The 23,751-nt window shown below is 37.5% G+C and overlaps 1 protein-coding gene across 2 annotated transcripts; it reads right to left on the bottom strand.

Moving 5' to 3' along the window:
* Positions 1-1,434: 1,434 nt before the first annotated feature.
* On the bottom strand, positions 1,435-23,663 carry LOC117417029 (serine/threonine-protein kinase ATR-like). Of its 2 annotated transcripts, none has more exons than XM_034028679.3 (47): positions 23,414-23,663; positions 22,817-22,908; positions 22,300-22,452; positions 21,203-22,089; positions 20,833-20,984; positions 20,503-20,691; positions 20,076-20,299; positions 19,751-19,903; positions 19,289-19,487; positions 18,949-19,199; positions 18,555-18,745; positions 17,919-18,019; positions 17,636-17,807; positions 17,218-17,388; positions 16,780-16,974; positions 16,343-16,528; positions 15,988-16,083; positions 15,571-15,701; positions 15,168-15,311; positions 14,982-15,075; positions 14,584-14,709; positions 14,039-14,245; positions 13,648-13,761; positions 13,329-13,444; positions 13,115-13,235; positions 12,858-12,995; positions 12,280-12,487; positions 11,952-12,130; positions 11,583-11,747; positions 11,344-11,435; positions 10,406-10,497; positions 9,926-10,103; positions 9,566-9,751; positions 9,206-9,365; positions 8,743-8,922; positions 8,427-8,569; positions 8,024-8,121; positions 7,489-7,721; positions 7,201-7,335; positions 6,917-7,111; positions 6,637-6,780; positions 6,056-6,206; positions 4,724-4,880; positions 4,342-4,495; positions 3,967-4,118; positions 3,312-3,417; positions 1,435-2,290 (listed from the first exon to the last, which is right to left on the bottom strand). In XM_034028679.3, exons 1-47 carry the CDS (start codon positions 23,467-23,469, stop codon positions 2,117-2,119), a joined length of 7,941 nt encoding a protein of 2,646 aa, XP_033884570.2. In that variant the 5' UTR covers positions 23,470-23,663; the 3' UTR covers positions 1,435-2,116. The 2 variants fall into 2 exon arrangements, with proteins under 2 accessions (XP_033884570.2, XP_058890449.1); XM_059034466.1 differs by having other exon boundaries at positions 20,076-20,296.
* Positions 23,664-23,751: the final 88 nt, after the last annotated feature.

Genomic DNA, 23,751 nt, shown 5'->3' with positions numbered 1-23,751 from the left:
GGTTCCTATGATGGCTAGCAGATAAGTAGAGGCTCTCCTCAACATTTTATCAATATTTTCTTGTTTTACTACAAATACACAGTGGAAAATATTTCACTGGTATATTAGGTGGTTTTCTTTACATTTCTATTGATCTTGCTGTATACATCACATCCGTAGAAGATTGGTACATAACTTATTTCTATAGTGTTTATGTTCTAGAAATGTATTTAAATCTCCGTTTAAACTGTACTAGAAAGCGCAGCAGCTCCATTGACAATGGTTTGAAAAGGACCGCTGCTGAAATTTGTCCATAGGGTTATTTCTTTGTCTTTTTTACACAAATGATGCAAACATTGACTACTTTCAAAGACAGGTGTAGTGTCATAAAGTGGTACATCGTCACAATGTGGTACTCCTACCAAAACGTGACCCGTGTAATGTTAGAAAGTTGTAAGCCGTCACATTGAAAGTGGTACTCTGTGAGATTTTGGTACAGGTGCAATCAATTGCGAGGTGATGTGTTTCCTATTGTCAAACAGGTACATTTACCATTAATTATACATTATTTTTTTGCAAACAAACTGGGAACAGACAATCGATTTATCAAAAGTAAAAAAAATAAATAAAATAAAATAAAATGTACAAGACCCAGTGTATTGCATGTGATAAATATTTGCATACTATTTTCTAAATGGTGGAAAAATATGTTCAATTAAAAAAAAAAAAAAAAAAAAAAAGGATGTAAAAGACCGAACAGCATAAAGTACCAGATTTGAATAGGCACTTCTGTGCTTTCTTAGCAGAAGTTGTTAAGGCATGCGCGAGCAAGCGCAGTGCGCTGTGTACCTGAAAATAACCCTATACCGGTAGCTGTGTTTTGAACAATTGTTCAAACATAAAAGTATCCATGGTCTGAAAAGAAGTCGCTTGAGAACAAACTTTACCTTTGTCCAGAACTAAATTGCTTGCATTTAGTTTTAGATTTATGCTGTGAATTTATGAAGCAGGTAAGAATAATATTATTATCTATACCAAAATGCAATGCAAAAGACACATATTACAACTTTTGAATTTACGGTAAAATGAATGATTAAGAAGTATGCCTACAATATTTAAAACATTTCTAATATATGCAGTGCTAGTGTTAGTTGCCACTATATCATCTCAAATGATACCAATTTTATGCTTGCAAATACTCTAACACAAAAAAGAAAATAATGGATTAAAAAAAAAAAAAATTAATTTATTGTCAGGCACACTAAAGGGTAAACAGGAAAAAAAAAAAGGAGGCCACTAAATTAGGTTGAACAAAATGAAGTTGTTCTAAATATTTAACACAATAAAAGTAAATGGAAATAAAGTAATAATAATAATAATAATAATAATAATAATAATAACAACAACAACAGCATTAACGATACCATCTACAAATTAAAGGCTTCACCATTGTGATAAAGTGCTTTATTTTTTAATAAGGACATATATTTACATTGTCACAGAAATGTACAAGTGTACATATTTTGTGCATTAAAAAAAAAATCTGTGACAAATGCAGAAAAAAAATAAATCAGAAAAGTATTAACAAATGATAACCAATAACACTGCAACCAAGTGCTTAACCTCAATACACTGGTTTTGTTAAAAAGGCACATTCAACTGATCTAAACAGCAGTGGTATATATCAATTTTGTTATCAAATAAAGAACAAACTCACATTAAGTACAAATGAAAGAACAAGACTCTTGCACAGTCCATGTTACAAAATGTATCCATAAATGTATTTTGCAATGTTGCCTTCTACCAGTATTTTATGCAGTCACTGGCAGTATACATTGATATATTCTGGCTTTCTAAAAGGAAAATTGTGTTCAAGTTTTTTTTAGTGTCAATGATAACTCGAGAAACCATTAATGGTACAGTACATGATGTAAACAAAAACAACATATTACACCACATCGCAATGTATTTGTGTTCCAACACTTTTTTTTTTTTTACAAGGCTGCAAGGGACGCAGTCAAATGTGAAAAAAAAAGTTACAGGTATTTATATCAAGATCTGTTAAGATCATTAAATCAAGAATAGTTTACTTAATTATTTTTCAATCCGGAGCTCAGTTCTGTAACTGCACAGTGGGTTACAAATACGGGGCCCAGCCCACGTACATCTGGCACAGCAAATTCTCATCTGTTGCTTCCTGGATGAGGTAATGAACATGTCCTTCTATAGAAAGGGGCAAACCCTTTATCTTGTTCTTGTTCTTAATCACACCTTGCAGCCTCTGTTCAATATCAAGGACATGGGTCTTTGCCTGAAGAGAAATAAGAGAAGATAAATCAAGTAATTACACTTCAGGTGTTTTTCAGACATGTTGAATACAGATCAAATGCAGAATTTAAGGTGTTTAGTCCTCCCTGAGCTTTATTTCTTATTCTAAAGTCACACATAGGACAAAATCTACAGGTAGTGGACAAAAAAAAGGAAACACCAATGTAAAGTCACTTAATAGGGCGTTGGGCCACTATGGTATCCCGCTCTGTGGAGTTCTCGGCAGACCGTTTTTGATTAAACTGGCTGCTCGCGCCCCAGGTTGAAATTTGCAGTCAATTCATCTGCAGTTGCTCGCCTGTTTTACCTTGCACTTCGAATTAATGCACGGATATCACAATCCTGGAGTATGCGCTTCCGCCTACTGTTGCCCTTTGCTGATGATATCTTTTCCTTGGAGTTCCATGCCGACATCACCTTAGACATCGTTGCTCTTGAAACATCAGCAAGTTGAGCTGTCTTGGTCACTGAAGCTCCTGCCAAAACGTGCCCCAACAATCTCCCCTCTTTCAAAGTCACTGAGGTCTCCTCTTGCAGCCATGCTAGCCATAATTATAGGCAACCAGGCCTGTCCAGCATTTTTATACGTGACCCTAAGCATGCTGGGATGTTATTTGCTTAATTAACGCATGAGCCACACCTGTGTGGAAGCCCTTGCTTTCAATATACTTTGTGTCCCTCATTTACCCAGGTGTTTCCTTTTTTTTTGTCCACTACCTGTATGTTGGAATAAAATATATTTCAAATTATAAATACATTATCCTCCAACATGTTTTAATATAAATAAAACGAGAATGACGGGTTGGGTCATGTATTGTCCAACAGACCACCTTGCTTACTTACAATCTTGAATAGATAACTGTCCCAGGTCCAAATATATGCAAAGGATTCTGATGAGCGATCCCACCCATAACTGCAGTGGTATCCCAAATATTATTACTTGCCTCCTGTAATATTTACCAAATGCGAAACAGAACCATATATTTCTATATAACAAAAAGTACCTTTTCGTTGACCACTTCTCCAGATTCATTAACTTGTGATTTTGAGTTTCCTCTGACAGGTTTACTCCATTCCACCAGGGGGTCGTGCAGAAATGTCTTCAGGACACTAGAAGACAAATCCCCATCCTTAAAATCAATTCAATACGTTGTGTTGTTATGAAAAACAACACCTCTAGCAATGTATGTATTTTTAGTCTGTAAAAAGTATGCACAATACTTTGGAGCTGGGAGAGCTCTTTTTAATAATTTTAGTGGAAACAGAAATGATGTCCCATTTATCTGCAGTTACATACACAAAATATAATCCTGTTTACTAGGATGTCTGCAAAGAAAGCAAGTACCAGGCAATTAGCTGTTCAGCATTGTGTTTCCATAGTAACTTTGCAGAAAAGTTATTACTAAATCCTTTTCTTACACAACACAGCTATCCCTTTCTAGTGAAGCGCCCACATTCATTTCTTTCCCAGAACAAACAATATGCAGACTCTAAACATTCCAACCTCTGCTGTGCAGGACATCTGACAGCCTGCATACAGGATACTGTAGAACCAGGCCAGTACACACATGTATTAATGGCTATTCCCTTGCACAATTGTCACCATTTTATCATCTTCAAATGAAAGAGTAAATAAATTAATTATCAGTTTGGTATTACCTCATTAAAGGCTCTCTCTGGTCCCGCATTAACCTCATGGTTACTTCACAAGCTTGGCGAAACAGCCCCTCGGTTCCCATTGGACCCATGGCATGAACCATGTTATGGGTCAGACGGAATGGGACCACTTCAGGAACTTCAAAAGTTTCACCCTAATAGCAAATAAAATAAAATTTGCATTTGAGAATATATTAGATTACGTTTGCTTTTGGTCTGCAATATTTAAAAATTACATTATCTTAAACAAGGTATAATTATACAGAACTATTCATCAGTGTTATACTGATGAGCCAAAGCCTTTGACGGTTTTGCCAGATGCAGTTAACATGGTTTCAAATCAACGTCAGTTTCCCAGGCGGAACAACACCCACTCACTTTATTGAACAAACAGCTAAAGTCCACGTGGACACACTCCCCTGTGAGCGAGTCAAACAAGATGTTTTCTCCATGGCGATCACCAAGTCCCAGGATGTAACCAACCATGGATATCACTGCTGTGGAGCGACAATAAACTGACCTACTGCTATACCTACAGTGAAGGTAAAAACAAACAAAGGGTTTAAAATGTATTCTGTAACCCCTTAACAGCATTACAGAACTTTTTGGTACAGTAGCCATTACCTTTTCCTCAGTGTTTTGCAGGACCAACATTTTTGCAATTGATTTTCTTGTTTTGAAATACAGTGAACTACAGTATTTACAGGTACGCGTCAACTTCCACAGAATATTCAGTTGCTAAATGATGAAGGTAACTAACCAGGAGGTAGGATCTGGAAATGTTCTTAGGTACCACTCATGGAAGACTGGAGGGTGTCGTGGGAGAAGAACTTCTTTGTATATTTTTAATTTCTCCCGAAATGGGGTCGACTTCCCAAGAATGAATTGTCGCAACTCCTTTGCTGTCATGCATATACCTGCAATGAAAATCAGAAGCTGCTGATTTACAAAACTGAAGTCAAAACAATTTTGTGTTGAAGAATGGTCAGAAAATCACTAAAGAATCATGCCAAAAGCTCATTGACAAATATCCTAATCGATTAAAAGAGGTTATTATTGCTAAATGCCCAGTCCCTGACCACATTCCGGCGCCTCCTTAAGACTCACCTCTTCAAAGAGCACCTGTAGAACTCCTCTGTTTGTATCCTGGGACACTATCACCCTTCATGTAAATGTGCTTTATTTTGCTCTTATCAGCCCCTATTTTACTGCATTTAATCCTGTACTTCAGAATACTGTAATCTGCCAAGTTTTTAACCTGTAGTACTTTGTATTTAATCACATCCTGATGTAACTATCACTATTTAATCATATCCTGATGTAACTATCACTATTACCTGCTGTATTATTGAATTGTGGTTTGTCAAACTTGTACTTTACTTGAACAAAAGTTATTGTATTTCTTGCTCTTATTGTATTACTTGTATTGTATGCTTGAAATGTTTTTGCTTACGATTGTAAGTCGCCCTGGATAAGGGCGTCTGCTAAGAAATAAATAATAATAATAATAAATGTGCCTCAACTATTAGCATTTCTGGAGTTTTGCAAAAAATAAAAAAATAAAAAATCCTGAAATAAATAATTGTAGACATCTATTTCTTGTAACTTTTTTTCCTCATCCACAAAAGCAAAACTTTTGCTACAAAAGATTTTTCCTGTAATTATTTGTTTGAGAATTTTCTAGAAATTACACATTTCCATTCGGGTATGTAAACTTTTGACTACAACTGTATCTCCTGGGTGATTTAGGAGATATGACCACAGTGGTGTTTATTGAATCACTGAAATCATTACATATTTGATAAAAAAAGAGGAGAGAAGCTAACCATAATGACAAAATGAGGTCCAGTATTTTATCAGAAAAAATGGCTTTTCCAATTTCCTGAGATGTAGCAGCATGGCCCAGAAGGATCAGCATCATACTGAGTATTCAAAAACAGGATATACAAATAAAATTAAAAAAATAAAATTAAAAAAAAGTCTGGATCCCTGCAGGGCACAGATCAGTTTCAAGTAAGAAAGAAAAAAAAAAAAATGTACACACACTAAAAGGAATGAATTAAAGATTTAGTAGACGCAGATCCCTCCATACCTTTCTCCTTGTATAATTTGTTTAGGATGTTCCTCAAACCAGCTGTGTTGTTCACCCATTCAATGATCCCACAGTCCTCATTCAGGGGGATAACTGCGTAGGTTCGGATGTGCAGCTCTCTCCTGCGAGACTCTGCATCCTTACGCAGGCACTGTGGATAAGGAGCCATTGTATAATGCATGTAAATGGAAACCCTTTGGTTCTGCAGCAGCCTGTTACATACTGTGGATTACATGATTCGAGGACAATAGACCTGAAGCACAGGATGTGTTCAGCAACCAAGAACAGCGATAACTTTTAGTTTGAAATATTATCTGCATATACTGTACAGAGTTAAGAGTCTCATCAGTATATGTAAAGCAAAAAGAACATTGCTGAACAAACTGAAGGTTATCTGTGTTTATCCATAGCTGTTTTAACACAAAGCAACTTTACAAAAAACTTCCTCAGGATAACTAATTAAATAGTTTCAGTGCATTATATTGAAAAATAAATAAGGGATATGCCACTGTGTTAATATAAACCATCAATAAAAATAAACCAACCGGTTCATTTTCCCTGTGAACTTGATTAAATGGTACCTTGTTAATGAGGGAGTTGAACTCCATGAGTCGGCAGTCCTTCCTCAGGTCATCTTTAGGTTTGCACATCATTGTGTAGAACTTCCCATCAGATCCTCTTAGGGAGACCTTTTTTGGTTTCTGAAGAGACGCCAGGACTTCAATCTTGAAAAAAAAAAAAAAAACGAAAGTACTTTATCTTTGTGTCACGGATTATGTGTGATCCGTTAAGTTAATGTGGTGTAATGCATTGTATTGCACCAGCCACCCTCAGATGCTAGTACTGTGATAAGTCTCTTACTGTATCATCAAAGCCTGCAATATAAGCCCAGTGCCCTGGGAATGGCTCGTGGTTGGCATGGGCCCCAGCTGTTGATGGAAGAGTTGGCATCATTACGGACTGCAATGGAATCAGAATTTGACTGAATGTAGGCTCCTCTACAAGTTTCTTCAGCAGTTTGAAATGAATGTTCATGCTGAAGGTTGGACTATCCACCTAAAATGCCAAGAGAAGCAGCATTTGATTATTCCGGGAGTTTTATCCACATGTCAAAAAAGCAAGTAATATAGGTGTAAAATTATTACCGGTCTGTTGCAGAGCTCCAGTAGTTTGTCTGTGAGCCGATTGGCATCTCCAATAAATTTCCCTAAGGAGTCCTTCAAGTTAATCGCCTTCCTCAGGATTTCTTTGCATCTGTTGACACGCGTTGGGTAAGAGGACTGCAGCAGAAAAATAATTATTATGTTTATCACAATATAGCATAACAGTCGACGTGACAAAGGAAAATCTTTTAAAACCTTTTTTTTTTTTTTTAATAAATCTTATGAGATTTATGAAGGTGCAGTAAAAATTATTATTTTAAAGTAATTCACCTTGCATACTGCGGTCATCATCCACATAGCTTGCTGTGGGTAGGCGAGAAACACTTTGGCAATGATCTCTGTTAGCACTGTGAAGACCTCATCGTGGGAGTGACAGATGCGAGAAATCAGCTGGGAGAAAGCCGTCAGAAACTGGTAAGGTGCCAGGTGGTTGGTATGCTCAGTAATCGCTCGGTTTATCTTCGCAAGATCTGATCGCATTTGTAGGCGATCTGCGCGACAAGCTGATAAGAAATAAAAAGTTATGTACCAAGTAGCATGCATATATTTCCACTAAGGATTTACGCAACACATTACAGGTGCCAGAAACATAAAACATAAACTTAACCTGGCATAACTAGACATACAGAATGAGATTTTCTAAGACAAATGGTTTTGGAAAAAGACAACACCCACAGAGACAACACAGCACAAAGGTTCAAATATATTGGACGATCGGGAATCAGTACCAAGAAAATAGAAGAATAAAGCCCCATCTAAGTAACAGTTAAATTCTCCACCCATTAAAGAAAAATGGTGATCTTACCCTTTTCCCACTCGTACACTTTGGCACCGAAGTCGAGCCATAGGGATAGCATTCTTGGCATTGACTGGTAGATGTACTGATTTCCAAACTGTAAAGACCTATCATCATTATGTATTGGGAGTAGAAAAATAGTACTTTATTATATATACACAACCCACTAATAACTTACTATATAAAAAATAACCCATCCTAGTAGGTTCTGAATGGTTATTCATTTACACTACCGTTAATTCTGCTATTACCTTTCGGCAATCAACACACAAATGTAAATTCACGATGAACAAAATTAAAACAGTTTGATGCTCTTGTGCTCAAAAGTAATGAAATATAAACTATATCAAAACACTATTCCATTATTGCCATTAATTGTTAGATAACAAAAAAAAAAAAAAAAGTAACTTACTTGCCAAAAAAAAGGACTATGTAACGAATTAGATCTCCTTGCTTCTCCATTTTGTTTTCTGTTACCATGGGCATCAATTTATCATAGTATTTGGCCAAATAAAAGTTACCATCCTCCCATTCTGGAAGTAGGTTTGTAACATCCTGAAACAGAAAAAAAACTGCACTGTATATATATATATATATATATTATATATATATATATATATATATATATATATATTTTTTTTTAAATGCACCAGTTATTAGTAAAGTGTTATTTTTCTGATCCTCTTCTAATTTCATAGCTAATCAAAAATATTATAGATTACATTTACCTTATACGCTTTCATGATTGCATTGCTTTCAAAGTTAGCAGTTTCTTCCATAAAACGCCCTACAAGAAGCATTGCTCTGCCCTTGATCTGTACGCTTTTTGGATCAGTGGGCACTTCATTTTCAGGGAAACACTGCTGTACTCCTTTCTGTAGCACGATCAGTGCTTGGTGCACATCGCCCTAATAGAAAAAAAAAAAAAAAAGTCTGCATTAAAGAACGAATATGTTCTCTCACTACAGCGTACCCGTTCAAAAGTCCACATCATATGTCTACGGCAATCAAGGGGTTTAGTGCACTAGACACTGTCAGCTACAGCGAACAGTATATTTTCGTCAGTAGGTGGCGCTGCAGTACTGCAGCAGGCAGAAAATGAAAAAAAGCTAAAAAGAAAACAAAAATACATTACTTGTCACAGATAACAACTTGCTGAAGTATTGCATTTGAATTTGTATGGGTACTGACCTTGGACCAAAGCCACTTTGCCTTTTCTACACAGAGTTCAGACAAGCTGGAGTTTCCAGCATTGAGCAGAGCGTTGTATGCTGTCTGGTGATGACCTGCTTTTCTGGCAACTCTGGCACTTTGCAGCCAGCATTCTCCAACCAGTTCACCATAATCTGGCCTGCAAAAAAAAAAATATATATATATATATATATATATATATATATATAGAAACAGTTAGGAGTAAGGAGACAGATTTGGGTATGGAATCTTGAATTGGATCGAGAAAACATCCAAGCACATATCTCCTCCTTGACAATAAAGAATTGCAAGTGAATACACTAGGCATCTGCATTTAAATCAAATGATGAAGTACACAACCTTTTACCGAGACTCAGCAGTCCCCTGCGGAGAGCAATGATGGGCTCTTTGGCATGGAAGGAATTCTGTGTCATTTCCAGTCGAGCCTGCCAGTTGAGAGTCTGCTCCTTCTCCTTTGTGCCATTTTTCCGCCACTGATTTTGCAGATCCTTGAAAGTATGCTCCAACTCACATAGCACATGTAATCTAAATAACAAAATACACTAGTTTAATTCCACACACTCAGTTAAAAGCAGGGATAAAACTAGAATCAATGTCGAAGGCAATAGCCAACTTGACTTAGTTTTATTGTTAGACCTCAAAAAGAATGAGTAATTCAATAGCTTGCAGTTATCCATGAACCATGAACAATGACAGCACCTGACAATGTATTCATATCCTCTCTGATAGGAACCCCATTCAAAGCTAGCAGCAGACAATGGCACAACCTGTTCGGCACGGACTACTTTGAGCTTTTCATAAAATGTTTCAGCATCCTTCTGTTTGGCTGCAAGTAGCAGCTGACCAAGTCTCACGCTCCAGTTACTGGATTTTTGATCTATAGTGGGGGAAAAAAAATAAAAATAAATAAAGAAGAGTTGAGAACACAACAGTGATCATCTGTTCTTTCACGTAGATTTATTTTTTCACCGATTTTGATTGTGTTTTTTTGCTTTTGGATTAATATAAAATATGGGATGGCTGGTGATTTTAGAGTATTGAGGACTTAAACGTTGCGGTTTGAGATTGGTTGTTTCAGAACACATTTTTTCTTTTTTTTATGATAGTGAGACTCAACACATTCGAGTAAAAGATACTATGTATCGATAAATGTAGTTTACATCCTTGTAATATCCTCACCTGAAGCTACATAATCCTCTACCAAGTCCCACTGTGATAATTTCCATGCTGCTTCAACTCTGTACGTGTTCAGTTCAGATTTCCACTGTGGCCTAAAATTAAACATTAAAATACTTAGAGTCACATTGCTACCTTTGTTTTTAACTTAGGCAACACCAGTCATGCTAAAGCGAATAATGAAAAACATGGATCAGAAAAGGTTCAAATTTAATAAGACAATTAAAAAAATAAAATTATAACGTGTCAAGGATTGGCTTGCTGGTGACGTCAGACCAAGGAGAATAGACACAGACAGCACTGGGGTACGAATGCGCTGGTACACAGATTTAATAATAAATAAACAAAAGGTTTAACAAAACAAAACAAAACTCAAAATAAATGGCATAATGGCCAAAATAGACAAATAAAACAGACATGGAACAAATAAGTATCGTGCTGGTGTAAAACCAGCACAGGTAGCAATTGTTATTCTCTTTCTATTTCTCTCCTACTCATGACTCCCGTTCCGCCTCTGAACACTCATCCCGTTTAGCCTCTGAACACTCATCCCGTTTAGCCTCTGAACACTCATCCCGTTTAGCCTCTGAACACTCACCCCGTTTAGCCTACGCTGCTTGTTTTCATATGTGGCCGAGGGATTAACTGGCTATTAAAATTACCTAGTTTATCCCTCGACCACATTCGGCACGGGTTTTCTCATATGCATGGTCAACAGCCAGTTGTCAATCACTTGCTGTTGACCATGCAGAATCACGATTATCAGGATGGGGCATGTTAACCCCAACCAGGCTGTAGAACAATAAAAAAAAAAAAATTCTAAATAAACACAAAACAGTACATTTAAATAATAATACTACAAATACAAAATAACACAAAAAGGTATGCACAGGGTTGGGGTGTACCCCATCACACATGGCATCTGATAAAATGTTACATACCTATTAGCAAGCACGCCATTGACCTGAGTAATTACTGTGGAAAGCTGACCAAGTCCAAGCATTGACTTCATCACACCATGATAATGAAGTATCTAGAAAAAGAAGTGTCAAATAAAAACTCAATTCTGATGAAGTGTGCTATGTCCACATCATGTTTCAGGACGATTGTTTGGAGCTGCTTTTAATATTTGAAGTGTAGCATACATACCTATCCCAGTAACCAGCACGTGAGTGTTTACCTGGTCTGACTCCAGCTGAATGGCTCTGTCGTAACACGCAGTGGCATCTCTCAGCAAGCCGATGCTCTCGTGTTCCAGTATCTGCTCTGTCAGGGAGGGTTCTTCTTTTCGAACAGCATTCACTCCAGTTACGCCATCAGGCTCGTGCATAGCAGCATAGAGCGACTGTATAAACGTAGAAAAAGAATGTTGGTTTTTAAACATTTTTTATAGGTGGCTAATATTATTCTTGATTCTCAGGCAAACAAAAAAGGTTCAGTCTTATAAATCTGTGGCATAAAAACAGCTGTTTATGAATATGTTAGCCTCTTTTTGCACATGCAAAAATGTTATGGTCAGATGAGGTCTACACAATTTGTGTTACAGCACCTGCAGAAAGCTAAGGTGGTCCTGAATGTTTTGCTTTTTTTCAATGAAGAACGACTCAAAGTGCATCACTGCCCGAGTGTAGGCTTTGGAACGGAAAGAGGCCCTGGCCAGGGTGTCCTGGGGAATGAGGTCTAGGAAGCGATTCACGCTCTGATACTCGCTCAGCTTCGTACTTGTCACTGAAGGAGGGAAAATAACAGATGTTCCTATGAAAAGGGAGGGACCTTTTTTTTCTTATTTTGTGCAAAATGTTAATGCAGTAATAAATATTACATTTTATACCAAAATATAATGTCTGTTTAATACTTTAACCCTTCCGTCCTCTCACCGTTTGGATTTCCTCTGTCTCGGCTTGACTGTCCTGCACTCTTCTCCATGTTCAGAGCCTGGAACACGTGCCTTGCCCACTGTGTAAGGTGATCGAGCATGGAGAAAACGGTCTGTGTGCTGAGCTGACTGAGATCTGAAGCAATGTCCTGCAGTCTCGTAATCCGAGAATCCTCTTCATTCAATACAGCCATTATTTCAGCGTAAACCTAAAAGAAATATATTACTGACTATCTTATTTATTTTAATACGATGTACTGAATTTACTATAACTCAATTCAACAACAACATTAGAAATAAACTGAAGTTATTTTAAAGTTTTAGCAAGCTACTGCAAAATAATTTGGTATTCAGAAATGATATGTTTTATACAGTCAACACATAAACTAGATGAGCTGCTGGTGAAAACCCACATTTTATATCAACAAAATATTTTTACCTTTTAATTTGATTTTACTAACCACTGCAAGTCATACAATTCTCTTCAACGAACCATCAAATTACTCATATTCCACCTTGCACAGTGCAGTGACACAATAGTGGGGAGCCTCTGCCAGCTTGCTGTGTAACTGTTCTTACCTCCTGCTGATATTCCTGGGTACATCCTAGCAGAACGTAGACCAAGATGTGTGGCAGTAGGTATATGGTAACTTTGTAGTCATGTTTCATTATGAAACTGCAGCAGTTGAAAACCTTGCTCGCTAGCTCATCCCTGACCTAGGACATAAAAGAATATAAAAAAAAAATAAGTTTAAATTATTGCAGGGTGAACGCTCAACCCTTCAAAAGCAGATTTGTAATGAGCAAAAGAAACCAATACTTTTAATCTTACTCACATTTGTGATAAGATAGCCTGCCCACGTTGCTGACCATTCTGCAAAGTTGCTTACCAGGGAACTTAGGTAGATTGGCTTCTTTATTTTGGACCAGTTTAATGCCTTTTGAGTACTTTTATACCTGTAATTCACATTAATTAGATTTCAATGAATCTTCAATATTTGCCAATCCCAATAGCCTTCTAAACTAAAAACACTGCAATGTGTTACACACCGGCTGTTCAGATGGGGCTCCAGGATTTCTTGCACATGCTCAGGGAAACGTCTCCACAGCCTCCGCCCCGGGCAGTCACTTCTTCCTTCTCGGCACTCAAACATTGCAAGGAGCTCCTGGAACAATGTTTGTGAAGTGGTTGCATAATAACAGGATCTAGATGTTCCACTCATTCCAATATCAATAAAAAAGGCTTTTTTTTAGATTAACGCTTTACAGGAGTAATCAAACTATGGATGATTATCACAAAATTGAAGTTAAGAATGTAGTGTTGGTTACTGATGACTTTGTGACTAAATGGTCACTTTGATACGGATACCTGCATAGCATAGGCAGCAGAGTCCTGTGCACGGACATCATCTGCATAGGCAAGGAAGGCTCTTGTCAGCTCTGTAAGCAGTTCATAGGCAAAACTGCTGTCTTCCACTCCACTCTAACAATAAACATGAATTATTTTCACAAAACATCTACTTTAAACAAATTGGTTTGGCCACATTACTTTTTTTTTTTTTTTTTTTTTTTAATTCAAAAAAAGCGGTCTCAACCAGATTATTAATTTTTTTTTTTCTTTTCTAAAAATCAATGAACAATATGCAAATACCTGTTACTGTACTGTACATACCTATCATTTTCTTTTGAGACTAAAATATAATATAAAACCATCTGGTTCCCACCGTCACCTCCCACACTCAACAAGACTGAAGTTTTACCACAAACGTGGATCCCTTCCCCTGCGTGTCGGTTATTGACAGGTCCAGTCGGCCAGGGTCAATGGCCCCCAGCTCCCCCAGACACTCTCCACACAGCAGCCGAGCTTCAGGGTTTGCATCCTGGCTGCCTTTCAGGAGCACAGTCACTAGCTGTGAGATGATCGGCTCCACTGTCTCACTATCTAACACATACTTAATAAGCTTTTCCTAGAAAAATAATACACAACAAAATCAAGAAAGAAGAGACAAATATTCACATTTACAAAAAAAAAAAAAAAAATCCAGACTAATCTAAAGCTATTGACATTTACATCATCTCCCAGGGATACTGTAGTTGTAATTATTATCAAATGATAATGATCTCTGCCATTATATTCATGTCAATAGTTATAAATTATAAGCTACTTTGGTTTCTTTAAAATGTACAGCTAATCCAGTATTCATCCTGATTTGGAATTGTAAATTCTAAAATAGATCTATTGATCTCAAGCCCATTGCATTCTTAATAAGGAAACTCAAGTTAGGGACCCAGAAGCCATCAGTACCTGATTCTTGTACATCATTTTCTTTAAACTTGTGAGGGCGTGTATGCGCACATCCACATTCTCATGCTGAATGGCTCTCATTGACTGCTGCAGAGCAGTCTGGAGGTCAGTGCTCTTAGAGGTTTGCTGCAGAGAATTACTGAAGATTAATATATTTCCAGGCAACATAAATCAATGCTCCCAATATCTTTTATATAAAAAAAAAAAAAAAAAAAAAAAAAAAAAAAGGATTCCCTGACACAATTAACCTTTTACTAGCAGGTCCAGCTTAAATTCAACACACGAGTTGTTGTTTGCTGCAACATGCCCTAAATGTTTCACAGCTCTTCCCACAGCTGTAACTCACCAGGAGTCAGAGACCAACTTATGGTGCATGCTTTTAAAAGGACAACACTTACCTTCCTGTAATCTTGCAGGACTTTCTGAATCTCCTTAAGTTCGTGATGGTCGGGCAAAAAGTAAATCTCGTGAAGGAAATCCTGCACTTCCGCTCTAAAGGCGTAAATATTCAAGGATTTAAAAGCATTAGGCTTGAGACAAGTTATTTGATAAAAGCAACAAATTAGCACACAAGTCAAGCCTACCTATTCTCTACAATGAGATAGTGGAATATCACAGCAGTCTCCTTGGGCTGAGTGGGGATCAGAGGCAGCAAAGCCACAATCACATGGCTTAGAAGCGGTCCCAAGTGGGATTGGTCTAAGCATCGTACAAAACAATCCCAGGCTCTTTTATATATATAAAAAAGAAATATAATATTATATTTAATAAGATACATATGTTCTAAATAACATTATTACTCCTGATACTAAATCATGTCATATGCAGCAATACATTCTCAGATTTGGCCTCATAAGAGCAAACAAAGGGAGGGTATTAAAATGCGAGGAAGCTCAGAAAACATTAAGCCAAAACTAAAACAAAGATTGAGACTCCATACAGTGTCTCTTACAAATAAAACGACAGAGAGGAACATGAAAGTCTGACTTGCAGCACAGCTGGGGAAAATCATCCTTGTATCTCAGGCTTGTCCTCAGGGTGGTCATCATCTTCACCCGGACGGAACTAATGTGCTTGGGCCCCATGAGCGTCATTAACGACACCAAACTGTTTAAAGCCTGCCAATTAGAAAACAATAATTTCAGTTGAAAGGGTAACTAGTCAAAAGTGTCATTGGCATGCCATGTGTATGATTTGTTCCAAGCAACAGTCAGCAAGGTCCGCAGTGGTGGTGTAAAGTTGTTTTTAAACTTATTTTTGGCAGATTACAGTGCAAAATTGAAAAATACAAAAGAACACACATAAATAAACCTAAAACCAACAATGTAAACATGGTATAGGTAAAAGCATCGTCTCAAAACCATACCAGTGAATTTCCAAATACTCATATTTAAGCAAACATACCATTTTTTCCTTCTCTTTCTCCCCAACACTGGAGCTCAGCAGGTGCATGTTGAAAAAGGCCAGAATACCCAAAAGTTTGGGCTGAAGATAATCAGCCTGTGAAGAAGTAGTGTAAAAATAAACAAACTACTGGATTTTACATATTGTTTCCTAAAAGACAAAACATTGTGCTAACCATAATGATGCAATATACTGCAGATATAGTAAGAATCAAGACCATTTAACTATCAGGAATTGATAGCATGGAAAAACAAATGTTGTGCAATGCCTGCGAGACCCTATAATAGATGTGTATTGTCAGTTAGTGGTTCTAGCAGGGGGTGCTATTTGGAAAGTCATCCACTATAATCATTACCAATAACTCTGGTGTAGTAATATCCCGTGGTCCTTGGTATGGATCATCACTGGAGGCAAAGGAAGCCAGAATAGCCAGGCCATTGAAGACCTGCTGGTAGTGTTCTCCTAGACGCAGCAGCAGTTCATTATGCAGTCCCTGGAAATCTTGTCTTAACAGACTTCCCAGTTCGATTTCAGTTTCATTCTTTATGAAAAAAAAATTAAAGGTTAGCTTGTTTTGCATATTTAGGTATTTAAAGTCAATTGTTAGGACAGAAGCATCATAAAGTGAATATGTTGTATGCCTCCTTATGAGGAGTGGGGTGTATTAGGATTGTTAAACTTCACATTTGTTTGTTTATAATACAGTAGACTTGGCTACATAATAATGTACACAGTAAGACGAAAACCCACTTTGATCAGAAACTCCCAATAAAATAGCGAGTGTGTGGGTACCTTGAGATAGTGGAATGCACGAGCCAGTTCATCCTTCGAACAAGAGCAGACAAGGTGAGAAAAGATGTACTTGAAGTTGCTGATCAGAATCTCCCTGCGGTTCATATTCAGCTGCTTGGCGATGGTCCGAATCAGAGCGGACCCTGTTGAACTAGCCTTGGCGGCGAGATAAGGAAGGAGCACCTGCAGGGTACGCTGCAAACCGGGAACACAAAACACAAAACATCCGGAAATCACATTACTGTAGCGAATACGGAACACAACGATCTATTGCACTGTAAAAAAGTGTTAAATGCTGGATGTGTCTCTAAGTTATGCTAACACCATGAGCATGGCAACCTCCACTGCTGCCTGACCACACGTGTTTCTTTTTGGTCTTGCATTGCAAAAAAGAAAAGAAAGAGAAACTAGAACAGAAGGACACCTTTTTAAACTTACATTAAGGAAGCGATTCAGATCTGGGAAGTTAAACACATGAGCAACTTGAGATAGGATGTCCAAAGCCACCTCCCTCTGGTGGGCGGCCTCTTGCTGCAGTGTCTCGTTGCTTTGCCCAGGGGTGCTAGTGAGAGCAGTCATGTGCCTGGAGTGCAGCGACTCCACCAGAAACTAGGCACACAAAGGCAAGAGGTGAAAGTGTCACAGAACACAATGGGGTCTATTTCAGTAATCTAAATAGTAGCAGATCTTTATAGCGCTGCCCTAAAACTTGTATTCCTGCTGTATTTGTATTGTATAATGTTAAGCCAATAAATCTCCCCAATCTCCACTGGCAGGATTACCTTTAGAGTTGAAGCGTGAAGGTATTAAAACTCATATACTCAAAACCCTTATATTTAAAGTCAAACCATCTCACCTGGCAGATGGGTTTTTTGTACTGGTTGAAGAACGAAGGCAGTTTCAATGATCTGGCAGAAGCTAGTGCTCTGATTTCAGTGTATGCAGATACAGAAACAAGAGCAGCCTTTGACAAAAGGCAGTGCATGAGGTGAAGCAGTGCGAATGGAACCAGGTCTCCTTTGGCAGCCCTATAACAAGTCAGCAAAAGTAGTCATTACTTTAAGCAACAGATGCTTTTCAGATTTGCATAAATACAAATCGACAAGATTATAAATAACTCATTATTTCCATATAACTACCTGCCAATCTCTCCAGTGGTGAGTATTAGTGTGTTTTTCAGCTCATTATTCCTTGCAGTTTTAGCATTTGTATAAGCCTCCTTCAATCTGGATACAATAAGCTGAAAAACAAAAATTACACAGTTCAATAGTGATTAAAATAGCTCACTGCTGGTTCCCACTACTTACCAATGACTGATGAATGCATTTTTTTATTGCAGAGCATCTAAAAAAAACAAATGCTGAAGGAGGATCACCATCCCCTAACCCACTGCAGTGCAGTCCAGTAGTATAGTACAGGTCCATAATGTTTTTTTGTTACCGAGCCACAAGATGATCTGGTAAATTACAAATTGACCAAATTTGGTAATTGTGGTGTCTCTGAAAGTGACTGTTGGCAATGTAAACTAGTGTTTGAAACGCTGAAAACGAAACAGTAATTACAATGAATTTACAGGGAGTATCATATAGAATTTATCTGCACTTAACTCAAACTTGCAGAAGACCCAAATACATAAATTAATCTGCTACACTAACAACATACAGTATGTGGTGGTATACAATACGGGTTGTGATGAATTTGGTACACTCATATGAACTCAAAATTCAGAATAACAGTGTTTTCAATAAGTAGGAGTTTTAATTACATCAATGCACCTCTTTTAAAGCACCCTGTTCTGTTTCCCAGGACTCTAACAGGTACTTGATGTTTTTACTAAACAGCATTCTGACATCTTTATCAGGATCTTCCATGAGGTTTACAAGAGCACTTAGAACAGCGTTCGTATCGGGATCACGAATCCCCAGGTTCACATGCTTGCACAGATGAGGAACGTTTTCTATAAAAGCTGCAAGTTAAGAAAAGATAACAACAATTATTAAAGTGAATACAGTAATCTAATTATACAATTAACTTCTATTATATGTATTTGCCAACCCAATTATAACTTTTTTTTTAATATTCTATAATATTCTATCACAAGGTACATCAAATGTAGAAATATATACTATATAGTTCTATATAAAATAGTTTTAAAGACGGATTACTTACCGGATTTCACTGAACTGCTTGTCTCTGCTTTCAGAAGCATTAAGAATGGAGTGAAAATGGACGCTCCAATTGTGGTTATTATTTCTGCATGTCCTGAGTTTACAATCAGGTGGCTGCAGAGAAGGTCATGACCTGTTGGTTCATTAACTTGAATCCTGAGCTCAAATGTCTCAGAAAGACAACAAGCTAACTCTCCAATGATCCTGGCCAGTTCCTGTTTCACCAATATGGAATTGTCCTGGAGCTTATTTCTGCAAAACCAGAATGGTTAAAAACAAAATGTTTAGATCCAGAAAACATTCAAAATTGCCTTTTAGTGTAAACTTGAAACAATACGTACAACAGAACCTCATGTATGAGGCTGTAGGACTTAATTCCCAGATGATGAAGCAGTTTAGGGAATGCTTTCACTGCACTGGCCCGGACAGCTTCACTTTGACTTTGCAATGCCCAACGATAGACTGCTGATCTCCAATCTGGACATGTGTTCTTGGGCAGTAACGATAGCAAATACACACAGTGTGCCTGCGTCTGTAACGCTAGAGAATACAACAGAATTACATACAGCCTAAAACCACTGTCTATTCGTTATATATATATATATATATATATATATATATATATATATATATATATATATATATATATATATAAAAACAGCAGGTAAAGCAAAATATGAAAGTTATAAGAATGTAAAGTGCACACAGTAAAAATCTTACAGTAATATTTTTTTATAAAATATGTATAATAATAATAATAATAATAATAATAATAATAATAATAATAATAAAGCAGTACTTACAGAAACTGTTCGACATCTTTTGACTTAAAGCAACAAAGCTCGAACTGAAACCAGCCAATTGGAAGACAGAATGTGAATTGTGCTCCAAAACCCACGGCAATGACAGAAGAGCACAGAGGCTTTTGTGAATCCCCCCCTCAATCTGGCAGTTCACTAAAAACACAAAAGCATCATTTGTAATTTTACTATGACATCTTGTACAGGAAAATATTACATTAGAAAGCCTTCCAATACTGATTCCGATTCTTGTGTGGATCGTCCCAGAACATTTGGTCAGCAAATACACAATAATGGTTAAGTAGAAAAAAAGAAATGTAATCTTTACCATGCATGTAAAGGATGGCATCAATTATCCTCACAATTCGCTCAGTTGCCAGATCCAGATTGTTTTCACTGTTAGCACAGACTAGCATCTTCCTACAGGTTTCCAGGACCTGGGATACTAACTCAGGGGTTATCCAAACCAGCTGCACTTTAGTGGATGGACTTTGAGGCTCTGGTGTCTTACCACCATCAACATTCAACTTTGTGGCCATGTTGCTGTAGCTACTGCACAGGAGAGACCATGGTTGGCAAATCTATACGTATGCAAATCGCAGACATGGCAATATGGTAAAATACAAAATCATATCTTTGCCTTTTAATATGTCCTTACAATTTAAACATTAAACAACATCAATACTTTCACTTTAAAAAGTTAGTTACAACATTTACCCACCTGGTGGCACCGACAACAAGAAAAGCCATTTTACCTGACCGGAGGCTGAGGACAGAAGTGGCAGGAGCAGAGAGCAGCCAGGTGCAGGATCACCGCTACCCCCTCCAAGGCACTGAGAGCCTGGGTTAAAGGCTGCTCTTTGATCAGAGAAAGCAACGTCATCAGCTGTCTATCCAGCGAGCCCCACAGCTTACTCTTTGTCTTCATGTCCACTGAGCAAATTCTGAACAAGGAAACAAACTGGCTTTCAGTCTATTAAGCGAGTGCCTATTTTCATGTTTACTCTCAGACCACCTACATGTATTATTTATCAATAACCAAAGTTAAAAAAAAACAAAAAAAACACATTTGATGTGTTTCTTACACTTGGGTCTTGGGTTTTTTAGAGAGCGGTCCATAAGAAGGAATCTCATTGCTGCTGCTCCCCGTCCCTTCATCAGAAGAATCAGACTGAATCTCCTGAAGAATATCCATCCCCTCGATCTTCAGGGCCACATACAAATAGCCTACCAAGCACTAAACAAGTCACATTAAAACATCATTAGTCTATTTATATTGTTGCCAACTGTAGATATACTCTAAATAATCATTATTGTACTGGTAGCCTGATCAGAAAAAGAACAATTTAGTAGATCGGAAAAACACTGTTCTGTAGATCACAGACCTCACCGTACACAGCTTAATCTACAAAGAGAAAAAGGCTTTTCCAGACAAAAACACATGGCTGTACCCACCTCCTGTTTTGTTTGAGTTCCGATGATCTTAATTAAAGATGTGCAAACGCTCTTCACGCGATTACTTCTTATCTCAACAGCAGACTCATAACCAGGGGGGACAAACTTCAGGATGTACTGAAATATTTCACAGAACGTAATTTTCAGCTCCTCTGACTCCAGGTTTTTAAGCAGTCCGTTTTTGATCAGTTCACAAAGCTTGTCCATCACCATGTTTAGGTACACCTGTTCTATATTTCTGTACGTATCTACCTTGTGTGGAAACAGTGACCTGGTAACACGTCCAAACGGTTTTGCATACAACTCCAGTTTAGACTTCTCCATTCCGTTAAAGGAGTGTAATATGTCCAGAAATGCTGAAAATAAATGTACTTTTTTTTCCGGAGGTTTACCTAGCTCTAAGAGTTGTGCAATCAAGTCCAGGGCCATACTCTTTATTTTAGGACCTCCGTATTGCAAAAACGAACAAATGACTTCCCAGAGTGTGATGACCATTCTTCTACAAAAAATCCCAGGAAGGATATCTGCTAGAATTGTTAGCAGTGTCACTTCAAACATTTCAACAGTTGCCATTGAGGAAAGCTGCAAGGTTGCAGCTGTTAAATACCCTTGATCAACTTTCTGTGGAACTGAAAATCTCTGAATGGAAACTGGCCACATATATGTCTCTCCTTCAGGATTAACCTGTCGGCTTCTTCTATGCACACAAATTAGGTCTAGACAGAGGTCAATTAGCTCTTTGGCCAGTACCCTGTATATAATAAGGCTCTTAACCTTAAATAGATGAAGTAAAAAACTGATGACGCTGGCTATCTTCCTGTGCAAAGACTGGCAGTTAGGGGCTGCAGCGATCCGAAGAAGTCTAGTTATAATCCAGTTACTGAATTCTTAGGGGATAAAAAACAACACAATAATAAAATGATTACATATGGGAATCCCTTAAAACACAGTACAGAATACTACTCTATCCAGTCAGGATATACTGCAAGAATATGCAAATAATTATTCTTCACTGTTATATTGCTTTTTCACATGCCTGGCTGTTTGAGTAAGTTCAGGAGTAAAGCTAGACCAAGCCAACAATGACCAAAACTCACCGGTACAGCTACTTTCTACATCCCTAAACTGGTCAAGTTCACAAGCAGGGTTCACAAACATTAGAGGAGAGGACCTTATGATATGCTGGACAAAATCTAGCAGCATCACACAGGCTGGTTGTGGGTCACTCTTTTTGGACAGCTCCAGGGCAACTGAAATAAAGCAGAAAGGTAGTTCATGTTTATTGCATATTGCCTTTGCAGTCACAGAGTTTTGTACGAAGCACACATACTACCTAAGATTATGAACTGGAAGCAGAAACACAAACAGTATCACACAGAAGCAACATGTGACTGTGTGGGTGCACATGATCTCAGAGTAGGTGATTTATTACAGCACTGATCCATATAAGACAAAGCTTACATGGTAAACATTCAAATGTTACAAAGTAATACATGACAGTGACGGACTGTAAATACACACTGTTATTCCAAATATAAAGACATACATGACTGATTCTGTCTGTGAGGGGCATGATTTATTATGATATCTTAGTGATATGTTATTGTCACTTACCGACATCTACATCAGTCAATATTCTGTCAATAAACTGACAGAGAATTTGTCGTGGCTTCTGTACAACATTATTATATTCCGCTGGGCTGGCACTAAGAAAACAAAATAAGATAAGTCAATTACATATAAACCCAAGTCATTTTGTGTTGTGGGTGCTGGTATACAAATTAGTGTGGTGCCACTAGTCCCTCGCCATTTACGCACTGAATTCAGAATAAGAGACCAAATTTCTTACTCACAAAAAATATGCACCGTGTCTTGCATTAACCACATAAATGCAACTAACATCTATGTAAAGCAATTAAGTGTGACGAAACCACAAGTCACACTTAAACTTTTTTTTTTTTTTTTTGCTATTAAAACTAGTATTCGTTGCAAGCCACTTGTCGTTTGGTACGCTTAATCATATAGGGTCAAACGTTTGTCTATAGTTGCATATTTCCCTTGCAGTTTCAAAACAGTTCAAATAAAGTTGTAATAAAATAGTATATATTTAAACAGAATACCGTCGCTTAAGAAAGGGGAGGGGGGGTATACAAACACCGTTCAGTATATATGTTGTGTTTCTTGCACTGTGTGTCATAATGCACCACTCACCTCCCAAGCTCGCGGAGAGCTGGAATCATAGATGCCATTTCTAAGCCTTGATCCATAATTTTTTCTTAATATTTCAGATAGTATACTCAAAAAAATACTTATCATTAATTTTAATTTTTAAATGTAGATGTTTCCCTCTTCTAACCCAGTATGGCGTCCTGTAAGGATCAAACTTCCTTTGTCTTGCGCGAACGCATACTGCATCCAAAAGCAAAGCACTTAGTTATACAGAGTATATTGCTGGCAGGTAATTATTAGCTCAGCATAATAAGCATACTGTTCTTTCCAATTGGAAGCTGTAATTGGCAGGTGTTATAATATGCGCTTCTATTGGATGC

The sequence above is a fragment of the Acipenser ruthenus genome, chromosome 12 (assembly GCF_902713425.1).
Source record: "Acipenser ruthenus chromosome 12, fAciRut3.2 maternal haplotype, whole genome shotgun sequence".
NCBI classification, from domain to species: domain Eukaryota; kingdom Metazoa; phylum Chordata; class Actinopteri; order Acipenseriformes; family Acipenseridae; genus Acipenser; species Acipenser ruthenus.
This window is presented reverse-complemented; position numbering and strand designations above follow the sequence as displayed.